Source organism: Sander vitreus, chromosome 6 (assembly GCF_031162955.1).
Source record: "Sander vitreus isolate 19-12246 chromosome 6, sanVit1, whole genome shotgun sequence".
Classification (NCBI taxonomy): Eukaryota; Metazoa; Chordata; class Actinopteri; order Perciformes; family Percidae; genus Sander; species Sander vitreus.
In genome coordinates, this window is record NC_135860.1 from 31,866,467 (window position 1) to 31,878,791 (window position 12,325).

The 12,325-nt window shown below is 40.6% G+C and overlaps 3 protein-coding genes across 4 annotated transcripts in view; 1 reads left to right on the forward strand and 2 right to left on the reverse strand.

Moving 5' to 3' along the window:
• The window catches only part of rnf144b (ring finger protein 144B), a 21,304-nt gene extending 20,206 nt beyond the window's left edge, over positions 1–1,098 (reverse strand). Inside the window, exon 1 of the mRNA XM_078253742.1 lies at positions 992–1,098. The gene's annotated coding sequence lies outside the window, so the exon portion shown is untranslated. The remainder of the gene's footprint in view (positions 1–991) is intronic.
• LOC144520095 (uncharacterized) overlaps positions 1–6,686 on the forward strand; it is a 7,198-nt gene extending 512 nt beyond the window's left edge. The window contains exons 2-5 of the mRNA XM_078253745.1: positions 2,577–2,718; positions 3,397–3,435; positions 3,958–4,104; positions 5,089–6,686. Coding sequence (XP_078109871.1) covers positions 2,577–2,718; positions 3,397–3,435; positions 3,958–4,104; positions 5,089–5,300 — 540 coding nt within the window. The 3' untranslated portion in view covers positions 5,301–6,686. The remainder of the gene's footprint in view (positions 1–2,576; positions 2,719–3,396; positions 3,436–3,957; positions 4,105–5,088) is intronic.
• On the reverse strand, positions 6,687–12,054 carry LOC144520094 (uncharacterized). 2 transcript variants are annotated; one of them, XM_078253743.1, is made up of 10 exons: positions 11,907–12,054; positions 11,497–11,636; positions 11,257–11,291; positions 11,036–11,158; positions 10,729–10,813; positions 10,431–10,592; positions 9,516–9,590; positions 8,383–8,514; positions 8,200–8,289; positions 6,687–6,862 (listed from the first exon to the last, which is right to left on the reverse strand). In XM_078253743.1, the coding sequence occupies exons 2-10, from the start codon at positions 11,623–11,625 to the stop codon at positions 6,749–6,751; spliced, it is 945 nt and encodes a 314-aa protein (XP_078109869.1). In that variant the 5' UTR covers positions 11,626–11,636; positions 11,907–12,054; the 3' UTR covers positions 6,687–6,748. The 2 variants fall into 2 exon arrangements, with proteins under 2 accessions (XP_078109869.1, XP_078109870.1); XM_078253744.1 differs by having other exon boundaries at positions 11,497–11,659.
• Positions 12,055–12,325: the final 271 nt, after the last annotated feature.

Below are 12,325 nucleotides of genomic sequence, written 5' to 3' on the forward strand. Positions count from 1 at the left end.
CTGGTCCAATTGACGTCTACATATGAAAAAGAACAGTGAAATCTCCCTTTTATTGCATTTTCACAAATAGAATAAAGCTTTCACAAATCTCAAAGTGCGTTTTTAAGAATATTTAGCCTCTCTGGGATAATTTGGTCCAGTCTAGGTGTAGTGGTTTTGGATCTGGACCTGGTCCAATGTGGTCTAGATTAGAGTATAATAGTAATAATTAGTATAATAGTATGACCGGTATCGGTATCGGCTCCGATACTGCCTAAAACGCTGGTATCGGTATCGGGAAGTACTGGAGTTTATGCACCGATCCGATACCACGTAATAAAGCCCTAAAGAAAAAATACGTTAAAGTAGTTTATTTATGTTCTTTTTCCGTTATAACTGACTGTCAAACTGCATAATAAAAGAAAGTTCTGTGGCATTCATGTTTCTTTAAAGAGTTTAACCTGAGCCAGACTGACAACAAAGATAGAAATCATATCACATCCATACAGGGATAGTAGTATACAGTTCTTAAAACATAATAAAATATATGACAGACTGGTATCAGATCGGTACTCGGTATCGGCTGATACGCAAGTTCAGGTATCAGAATCGGTATCGGGAAGCAAAAAATGGTATCGGACCATCTCTAGTCTAGATATGAAAAATAACAGTGAAATCCCCCTTTTTATTGCATTTTCACAAATAGAATAAAGCTTTCACAAATCTGAAAAGTGTGTTTAAGACATAATTAATAAATGACCTTAAAAAAACTTGTTGTAATGGTGTTTTTCCATTACATAGTACCAGGTTTCAAAATGAACTTTTTTGTCCACCAGCCAAATGGATAGTGAATATTCAAATATTATCAGCCAATAGACTACCATCAGGTTTTTCGGCTGGTGAGTGAAGCAAATCTACCATCCACTTGCATTTTTCACCAGCATTTGGCTGGTAAACGGTGCTAATTTTGAACCCTGCATATACCTGCTCCACTTGCCTCGACTCTACTCGCCTTTTTTGGTTTTCCATTCTGATAAAAAGTCCCTGGTACCTGCCAACAGGTACTTTATTTAGCACCACCTCCGTCGAGAATGTGTCTTCTGGCAACAACAAAGCACCTTCCACGTTCTGTGTGTGTGTCGCGTTAGGTCACGGCAGTTTACTGCAGCGCCGCTATGACGACCAGCCACGCTGAGGCGGTACCATGTAACGGAAAAACGCCATTAGTATCGCCTTGGCAATACCAAAAGGTACGGTGGCCCACAGGGGCAAACGCCCTGCAACTTAAGAAAACACATACAAATAGACAAAACACAAGCAAATAAACAAAACAAAACAACTTCATTAATTTGACAACACATGCGCAGCATTCAGCAAACGCGCCGCAAATACGCATAACACAACCAAATACACAAACGCGCTGCAAATACACACAACACAACCAAATACACAAACGCGCTGCAAATAAAAAACAATGCAAAAAGAAAAGCACACAAACCAAGAAAACAAATTTCCCCTTAAAGCAATACTATGTACCTTTTCAGGTTGTCTCATTGGAACTAGTTCCAACCTGTAGGGGGGGGCCGAAGCGGGAAAAGTTACATAGTGTTGCTTTAACCACCGAATCGCAAGCTGCGTGCAGGTTGGTGCGCGTTAAGGTTTTAAAGTGAATCAAAGTAACCAAAGACGTCAGCTACAGCTAGCCTATGTAAATGATATTAGGCCTAGCTCTTTGATTATGATTATTAGATGGCGTGAGCGCGCGAATAAGGACAGAAGTGGAAGCTTGACTTCCGTGTTGTTGCCATGGTTGCATGGAGTGTGAGGAGGCCATTAAATAAATGTTAATTATTAGATAGAAATGTTCCTGATTCCTGGCCATTCAAATTAAGCACTTAGTATGATGTCATAATATAGACGCAAAACAACCACCATATCCATAAAGCTACAAATTATTAATAACAAGAGAAGTATTTATACAGCTGGTATACTACAAGATTTTCTTTTAAGGAAATGTGATATAGCATACCTTTCAATTCAATATTTTTTGTATTTATGTATTAAGTTTTTTATTTATTGTTTTATTTGTATTACAAGTACTCTTTCTTAAGTTTACTTGTTATGTCATCTGTAAGATTGTAATGTTCATTGAAAGGAAAATGACATATTTTTTTGAAAGTATGATGCCTGACTGTTCTACAATTGTTTGTGTCACATGATGTTTGTGGAAAATATGCAAATAAAGTTGTGAGCACCCCACCCCCAAATGACTTCCATCATCCCTTGCATGCACCAAGGGTCCCTGACATCTTGCTAGTATAGCCTGTATTAGACAACACATACACGTAGCATTTTTCCAAGATGGATAAAACAAATACTAAACTTAATATGTTTTTGTGATAAAACGTTTGGCTCCAACATAGTTCCAGTGACAGAAGAAAAGTCTCCAGCCCCCAGCAAGAGAAAGTATACATGACCTATAAAAACGGCAGAGCACCAGCTCAGCTGTTGTTTTTACAAAAAGTCCTCTCAGACCATGAGATGTTATGCGGGAAATTTTGAAGCTAGGGGGATTTCTGTCTGCATCTATCCTTTAGGTCATGACATGTAAAGCCTCCAACATGCAGAGACTGGTCCAGTTGGTGCAGAGGGTGGTGCAGAAGAGCTGCAGAACAGCCTGCCAGATATTCTGCTGCCCCTTAGATGCTCTGCTGTGTGAAAAGGTCACATTCTGCCCAGGTAAAAATTCATTTTTATATCTTTTTCATCTTATCTTGCTTTCATGTCAGGTCATGGTCCAGACTGTATCTTTAGATGTGACTGTTATAGAGCCTTTGTTTCTCAAAAACATGACAAATACTTATTTTATCTTTGCTGCTGTATCGTCATACTGCCTAGTAAGCCTGGTCTATATCCACGGCTTTCCACTTCCGGGATTGCTCCGTTACCGCCGGAAATTCTGCGGGATTTCACTCTTTTTGGCCAGATGTCCGTTTCCTTCCTCTTTCTTTGTGTTGGCGTTCTAACCTCCTATTAGGACTATGGTTAACTGCTCCTCAGATCTCTGCAGGGTAAATCCAGACAGCTAGCTAGACTATCTGTCCAATCTGAGTTTTCTGTTGCACGACTAAAACTACTTTTGAACGTACACATGTTCCACCAAAACAAGTTCCTTCCTGAGGCTATTTAGCAGAGGCTCCTTGGGTCTGCCCCGTGCTGCCCAAGACGATTGTGATTGGTTTAAAGAAATGCCAATAAACCAGAGCACGTTTTTCTCCCATCCCGGAACGCTGTGTGAACTAGCCAGACCCTCCTCCGCAGCTCTGTGGAGGAAGGTGTAAGCCAGCAACATGTGTGCCAAAAGAAAATGTGGCGTGAGTAACAAATGTAACTTTACCTCGTTCACTGTCTTTACAGTTCAACCTCATCAACCTACAGGGGCTAAAACTACACAATGTAAGTTCAACTCTTTATGTTTGATTTCTGTTTTAACAATAAAACGTCCAGGATCTTTATACATTCCTCAAATCTTTTGGTTTGATCCTTTGTTGGTCTGTTTTCTTACAATTTAAGGGACTTTAAGGGAGATTTCTTTTTTCTTATGCTCATTTTTCACACTAGCATTGTAGGCCACATTGCATTTCACAATATTGCTGGTCTATGTGACAAATCAACCTTTGAATTCTTGAAACATACCGGTGCTTTTACCATCATTTTATGTAGCTGCTTGTACAAACTAATCTGTTGACATGTTTTACATGAATAAGGATAACTTGAACATTATCTGTGGACTGAGTCAATGAGTTTTCATAACCTCAAACACTTTATTTGCTGTTGCTTTCATTGAGTCTGTCAGCAAAATGTTGAGGAACTTTGTGCTTGACACATTTCTGCTATTACATGACTCTGGAACAACAACTTCCCATTCTCATATTCTCTTCCTTTTTCCCTTTGTATCTCTCGCCCACTCATACACAGTGGCACTTCAGAATCCACCATCTACCATTTTGATTGTGAACATCAGCAACTCCACCTTGATCGACTGCGTCATCGGGAACGACACGTACCAATCTGCGGTGGCTGAGAGTCAGCCTCTAATGCAGGAATCTGAGCGCCAAAGGCATGGTGGGTAACAGCCAAAACTATTTCATAGCAAGTTCTAGGAATTTCAAGCACTTTTAGCTGCAATTGATACTGTGCTTTGTAGGGCTGGGACGATGATGCTATTGTACCGATACATGGGATTCTAGTAGTACTGCGATTCGATAGTATTGAGTATTGTGATTTTCTTTTCCTTCTTTAACAAAAACAAAAGTTGAATAATACACTTCTAGAGACAATATATCATGAGACATTTCTAAAAAAAACTAATTGTTTTCTAAGAAGAATGCACATCACATGTCAGTCAGTCAGTCTGACATTTATTTCATTTGTAAAGAAGTACAGAACATGGATTTTCTGTATTTTCTGCTGGTATGTTTGGCCGGAAACGCATACGTTGTAGTCGCCGTAGAAAATGACACAGTGCCTCCATTGGCTTACATTACCTTGCGATTGCGTGTCAATTGACGCCGTAGCAGCCGTAGTATGAAAGGGCGAAAATCCGCACAGGGAGGTTGGTTGGGGTGGTCAAACAACACAGTACTTTCACCCAGGAGACCGGGGATCAAGTCCCGCAGGTCACGTTTCCTAAACCCAACCGTCCCATTCTTCGTTTCCTAAACCCAACCGTCCGAAAAGCGATTATGTCTGCGTCTTGATAACACGCCAAAATGGCATACGAATTTGCGTGTCATGCATACGCCAGTTATTGAGCTCAGTCTGCAACCCGTCCGCTGTATACGGCGTAGACATACACGCGGATAGCTCAAAATGCGTACAGATAACACGCCATTTGGCTTTAGATAGTGGCGTGTATGTTTATGCGAAGTCATGATGTCACGTTGCAAAAAAGAGACACAACAAAAACCCACAAAGAGACAAAATGTATGGGGAAATTGAATTTATTTTAAAAAAAATTTAAAAACATCACATTTTCTTGAGGAAAGATGCCTAAACACTGCCCTATTCATGAGAAGTTAAAACCTCTCATTTGTTGATGTGGAACAGGTCAGGCCAGGTGCAGCTGCAGCCGTGGACAGCAGGGGGCAGCACAGACCTCTGCTCCCCCTCGTCCTCCCCCCGGTCCTCCCCTTCAATCCTCCCAGCCTCAGAGCATCACCATCCACAGCTCCCGTCTCAACTATGTCATCATCGGAGACAACAACTACATGCACGCCGTGCAGACCCACTCCACTGAAACGGAAGTACCGCATGTGTGAAGCTTTGGCCACATGGAGCGGACACACACTCACACACACACACTACACACTCTAGCAACACTGTCATCTTTGGGAGGATCATAATTTAAGCTCTAAGTATGAGATCAGATTATTTGTTTTTGACATTTTGTCTCAGTCTTTGATTCCGACTTGTTATGAGTTTGGTCATCGTTAGCTACTGACATAACGTCTGCCTCTTCTACTCCTTTAGCATTATTTAAGGGCCCATTTAACAATCACTTAAATTAGCAATACATCTATAATTGATTAATTGTTAAATTGTCTATAAAATGTCAGAATAGTCAAAATATTGACTTAGTAACTCAGAATATTGACTAAGAATCTCAAAAAAAACCGTTAATCACAGTTTCCCAGAGCCCAAGTTGACATATTCAAACAACTTTTGTGTGATTATCCGTTCGAAACCCATGAACATTCACTCTAATATCATATTAAATAATCAGATATGATTAAAAAAAAAAAAAAAAAAAAAAATGGTTGGCATTTTTGTTTAAAAAAAAACAACCAATAACCAGTTACTGCTTAATGGACTGATGGATTAATCAACTGATTGTTTGAGCTGTTGTGTGTACAGTTAGACTGACGCTACTGTTATAGGTTAGGGTTATGGATCTGGTCTTGGTCCTGACATTTGTGTGGCTACTGATTTAAAAATATAACCATAGTTCATCACAGTTCTTCTCAAGTGTTGTAAGAGTGTCAGCACACACAAACAGACGTCAGCTCCCCAAACTTTATCCTCATCGGTCAAGGGCTTTCCTGTTTTGCAATGCGGGCTCTTCTGCTCCTCTGTCAGATGTGGGGACATAAAGTTGGGAGCAGCTGACGTTTTGTTGAATCATCTCCCTATGATCATCTGATCTTTCTGTAATTGATGTCGGATATTCTGACAGATATACTCTGTTAGGGAAGACAACTGGCTACAGGATTTATTTTTTGTTTGTGTTGTGTATTATGTGATTGCATGGACGAACAGTATTTAAAATACGGTGTCTGACTAAAATCTTTATCATGTCATGATAAAGGCGTTGACTTATGTTAAAATGTATGGCCTATGGTCCTTAACAGTAGACTACTTAGTAGTGTTCATTGCTGGAAGTCATTTTGACTTCTCACATTTATACTGTACATAAAATATGGAATAAGAGGACTTTGACTCAAGGTGCTACAATTGTGTCTGCTGATATGTTTATATGTGATATGATGCCAATAGGCTCCAGGTTACACAGTGTTCTACTTTTCTTGTTCTTCTAACATATTGTATAAGTTAAGAATTTGGTTTTGTTGTGGGATTTTGTTGTATACTGTATGTTTGAAATGACAAAAACATGTTTTTTTACAATAATAAAGAAAGTACGAAGAAGATTCAGAGATGACTGTTTATTGTTTTTGTATTGTTTACATCATTTCAATGACTCGGAGAAAACTCATTTCTTCTTTTTCTTCTTTCCTTCCTTCTTCTTCTTTCCTTTCTTGACTTCCTCTTTTTTAAAAGTACCGAGGCCCCGGCGGACCATGCAGCCTCTCCACCAGGCCTGCAGCTGCAGGGTCAAAGGTCACAGACCAGGGTCACAATGAGGGATCAGGGGCCGTATCACAGAAACTTTCTCTAATACGGCCTTTCTTTCTTTTGTTAAGATAGGGAGAGTCAAGATAGGATAGGATACTGAGATCAAATTTAAAAAAAGGGTCTAAAATCGCCAATGTTCCACCAAAACAAGTTCCTTCCCGAAGCTATTTAGCAGAGGCACTGTTGCTCCTTTCGGAGCTTAGCACCGCCCAAGACGATTGTGATTGGTTTAAAAAAAAAAAAGACAATAAACCAGAGCACGTTTTTCACACATTCCGGAATGCTGTGTGGACTAGCCAGACCTTCCTCCGCAGCTCTGTGGAGGAAGGTCAGGCAATGCGAGACTAGCCAATCATTAACCATTAACCAACAAGCAGGGAACGGAGTCCCAGATCTGGGATGGGTCCCAGCCATTTAGACTGTAAAAAAAAAAAAAAGGTCCCAAGCTGGGACATATTTTCAGCATTCCGCTTTTGCAGACAGCAGTGGACTTGTACTAGTCGCATAGCAACGATGTTTCGTGCATGGTTGTGGACACATGCAGCCACTTTCCTAGAATGAAACGGCTTGCACGTCCGCACGACCGGTACGTGGACAAGTCTGCAGCTTCCCGGGGCGAGGAAAGTATGTCTCCACCTGCCAGGTTTTCGGCTGTGTGTCTGCCTGCCAGTGCCTGGCATTGCCTACTCTGTGTATAGGACGGCCGATCTAACCTGCCAGTCCTCATCGTTTATTTGGCCTGTGTCACGTGGCTGGCCGTTGTTAGTGCCCTCCAGCAGTTGGTCGTGAAAGCCAGGAACTTAGCAGAAAAAAGAGCTTTAAAGTGAAAGTTAGGGTTAGCGGTTATCCTAAAGTTAAGAGCGTTTATTTAGGACTTTGGGAAGTTAGGATGCTTGTGTAATACACGTTTCCTATCTTTGGTTAGGATAGAAACATTGATTTAGGAACTATTCATCTGTAATGGCTTTTTTCCTAAATTAGGTCCTAACCCACAGGCGTAAGTTACAACCCCCCCAATAATCAAAACTGTTAAATTTTTTTGATTTCCTTTACATAAATAAAGACATTTGCACCATAAATTGATGCAGAAAAGGCATACATTGTTACAGAAACATTCACCAGAATGCCGAAAATGAAGTGTGTGAAAAGTGGTGTAACTTTTGGTTCAATGTTGAAGTTAAGCCCTTGTGTATTTACCATGGTTACCAAACAGTTAACATAGGATCTGCAAGTTAAAACGTTTCTGTACCTAGCCGCTGGTCGATTGATCTGATAGGATGGATCTGAGTGGTGACTGGATGTTGTTACCTTGGTAGCAGATTTGGCCAGTGCCTGCTGTTGACGCAGTTTCTCCTGCTCCTCCCTGTCCTCCATCACCACCTGCTCCATCTCCCTGAACTGAACACAATTCAGCATCTCGTTAACGTTTACCATCCCGCTCAGCATCGGCAGCTCTTCGCCGTATCATGTTGAGCACTAGGAGCTGCTCACCCTCCTCTTCATCTCCATCAGTCGGTCCAGATTCACGGTTCTTTTGCAGCGCACGCTGTTGAGCTGCTGCTCCTTCTGCTGCAGCATCTGCGTGGTGTCCTGCTGCCACTGCTGCAGCTGCTGCTGCAACTCCTGAAACAACAACAGCATTGTGATTAACATTTTTTTAAATTTTATGAACAACATACAAAACATACAATTCGCAACATTAACATACACCCCCCTTCGTCATCACCACCCACCCAGACAAAAATCAAGAAAAGATGACACAGTAACTATACTATTCAAGACCATACAACAAAATAGACAATAAACCATGAACCAAATAAACTTATGTTAACCCAATATAACTTATGTCTTATGTATGAAACTTTTTGTCTCTTTTTTTGGTCACTTTTGGCGCTTTTTTAAATGTTTTTGGCGTTTTTTTGACATTTAGCGCTTCTTTTCACTACCATGTATAAACACCACTAACACCAACTTACAACTAGTTTTACACTTATTTGTAGAAGTCATATTCAATAAACCTCATTTATAATGAAAATGATCCCTAACTTTTGAGTTAAAAAAGCAGAAATTACAAATTATAAAATATATATAATATTATAAAAATATAAATTCATAATTTTGGACCATTATTATCACCATATCCATCCATTCATCTTAGTCCACTTATCCGGGGTCGGGTCGCGGGGGCAGCAGCTCCAGCTGGGGACCCCAAACTTCCCTTTCCCGGGCCACATTAACCAGCTCTGACTGGGGGATCCCGAGGCGTTCCCAGGCCAGGTTGGAGATATAATCCCTCCACCTAGTCCTGGGTCTCCCCGAGGCCTCCTCCCAGCTGGACGTGCCTGGAACACCTCCCTAGGGAGGCACCCAGGGGGCATCCTTACCAGATGCCCGAACCACCTCAACTATTATCACCATATCTGTGTCTAAAACTGTGTGTCTAGAGCAGATAATAAAAAAAAATAACACTCAAATATCTTAACGACTAAACTTGCTAAAGAAGTCCACTGGGAGCCAACTACAATTGTTAACTAATGGTAGAAAAAAGAGACTCCAAAAAGCAACAATCACATAATAATTATAATAACATTAGTCTGTTGTTATAGTGGTGTTGCTGTACCAACCTTATGTTGATTTTGCAGGAATTTCTCCGACTCCTCGTGAACTCTCCTCTCCTCCGTCAGCTTTTTCTGCAGCAGCTGAGGGGGAAGGAGATAACAAAAGACTAAGTGTAGATTTGTAACACATTGGTCTGAGAAAAATGTAAGAACAATGCTCATCGGCTCATTTTAGACCATGCTAAGAGAGCTACGAGTCCTCCGATTTTGGACAGAAATGGAAGAGAGAAACAGACGGAGGAAGTCAGGTCTGTACTCTGACAGTGGATCAGTTTGAAAACATCTCCTTCTGTGGGATTGGTAGGTAGTAGGGCTGAACTCGGCCGATTCTATTTGCGATATTCAATATTCACTTTGTAACAGATAAAACATGTCATGGAGCATTACGACACCATCAAACCTGCTCTATATTCTTATGCAAGGATGAAAACATAGATATGAACTGCCCGCAATAAGTGTTTTTCTTTTAATAAGCGTGGAACATTAAACAGTCAAACAGACAACATGTATCACAAAAGCTAAAGTTAGAATAATAAAAAACTATTCCAGTAAAAAACAGCAGAAGCGTACAGCGTAGAAGTCTACATACTGCACCTTCTACGATCATGTTAAATAAAGTATTAAAATAAATGAAAAATCCACTGAAAATAGGATATTTCTGTTAACAATCTGTGATATGTATCTTTATTCCAGAATGTATCTTAAGAAAAACAGTCCATATCATAATAAAAAGAGGAATACAAAATGTTAAACCAAATGTTACACCAACTAAATATTGCACATTCGATTAATCGTGGTCTTCACGATTAGCTGATTCTTTCAAATCGCGATAATTGATTTGAAAAGGATTAATCGTTCAGCCCTAGAAGGCGTGTGGGACTAACCAGGACAGGACTGGCATGGACGGACTGTTGGACCCACCTCCAGCTTGTCCTGCAGCAGCTTCTCGGTCTCGCTGGTCTCCCTTTGTGTCTGCTGCAGCTGCAGCTCCATGTTTTTCTCCATAAGCTTGTTCTTGTTTGCAATCTGGGATGACTGCTCATTCAGCTGATGCTTCAGGTCTTTGGCCAGCCAGCGTATTTCCTGGGGGGGTGGAGGGTGGGGGGGGAATTGGATTGGACACCTTGGATTATGCACCCAGATTAACAGATTCTCACTCACCCCTAACAGCAATTCATGAGGACAGATTTTGTTTATGGATCTGCTCTAACTTTCTCACCGTCAGTTTCTCCGTTTTCTGTTTGAGCTCCTCTTTCTGTCTCTGTAGAGTTTCTTTTCTTTTCTCCAGCTTAATCTTTTCCTCTCTGGGTGGAGAGACACTCACATTACTAATACAACACAAAATCCCTCCTATCTTTCTCCTCCCCCCCCTTCTTCTACCCTTTCTTTCTAGCAGTCATTTGCTCTTTAAAAAAAAAAACATCACACCACACTGTGTCTACACAATTACCTTTTATAGTTATGTATTCTTGCAATGATTAAGATTAGTATTACGAGTATTGTTTCCAAATAATGCACTGATAAACCTTCTCGTCTTATTAGCCTTCTTCTTCTGCTCCTCGTCCTCCACCACCTGCAGCAGAGAGCTGAGACTCTGCTTCTCCTCCAGCTCCAAATACAGCTTGGAAACCTGCTGCGAGATTGACTGACTGCACGGAGAGATTCAAAGAGACAATCTTAATCCCAAAAAAATGTTTAAGCAACATAATGTCTTTTCTGTTTGTTTGTCTGTACACTACTCACTCACCAGTCTCTTCTCAGCTTGGCCAGTCTGGCTTTCTCCTAAACACACACACACACACACACACACACACACACACACACACACACAGAGTTGCAGTAATACATTATTTTGTCAATACAGTTGTCCAGTAAGATCATAAAATGGAGAATAAGATAGCATGAAAACATTCACATCATCGTCAGATCAAAGCAGCTGCCAGCTGTTTGACAGATGTGCGTCTAGACTGTAAACACAGTAAGTCACCTGTGCCGCTGCAGTGCCTCGCTCCCTGGCCATCTGCACTGTCAGGGTATGTCCCAGTATGTCCAACTGGTCGGAACAGTCCTCCAGCACAGCTGCCACTCGCACACTCTGAATCCGGGATAAAGACATCCTGTCTGCCGCTGCGTGAGTTTTACACAGACGGCTACGGTTAATGAATAGCAAGGTAACGTTAACTGTTAACACAAAGCACGTACTTTCATCGATAAGCAAGGTGTGTGTGTGTGTGTGTGTGTGTGTATACATATGGAACCGCATATGGAACCACATACATATTGAACCGCCCCCTCAATAGTTCACTGTAGCATGGTGCTAACGTTAGCTAACGTTTACGTTAACTTTCCGTTTCATGGGAAAAGACTAACGTTACATCAACTGTGACGGTCACTTACTTCAGCTCCCTCCGTAACAGTCACTCTCACTCTGGGTGAACCATGCTTTAGTATTCAAAACAAACAACAATTGTCATTATTATTTTCTAAAACACCGCTAGCCACTGTTGCTATTTGCAAAGTCAAAGTTTGACAGTTTACATGTCACTATGGTAACATACTTTTTTTGTCACGCAACTTTATTGAAAGAGCAATAACATGACAATAACGGCTGCATTTCCTACTCGCCTTCCTCATGGGTTTATTATATTAACGGGGCTTTACTTCCACTTATCGGTATTACTTTATTTATTCATGACATATCGAGGGAAGACCAACCTAGTTTTTGTACAGTTTTTGTATATATATATATATATATATATATATATATATATATATATATATATATATATAGATATATATATATATATATATATATA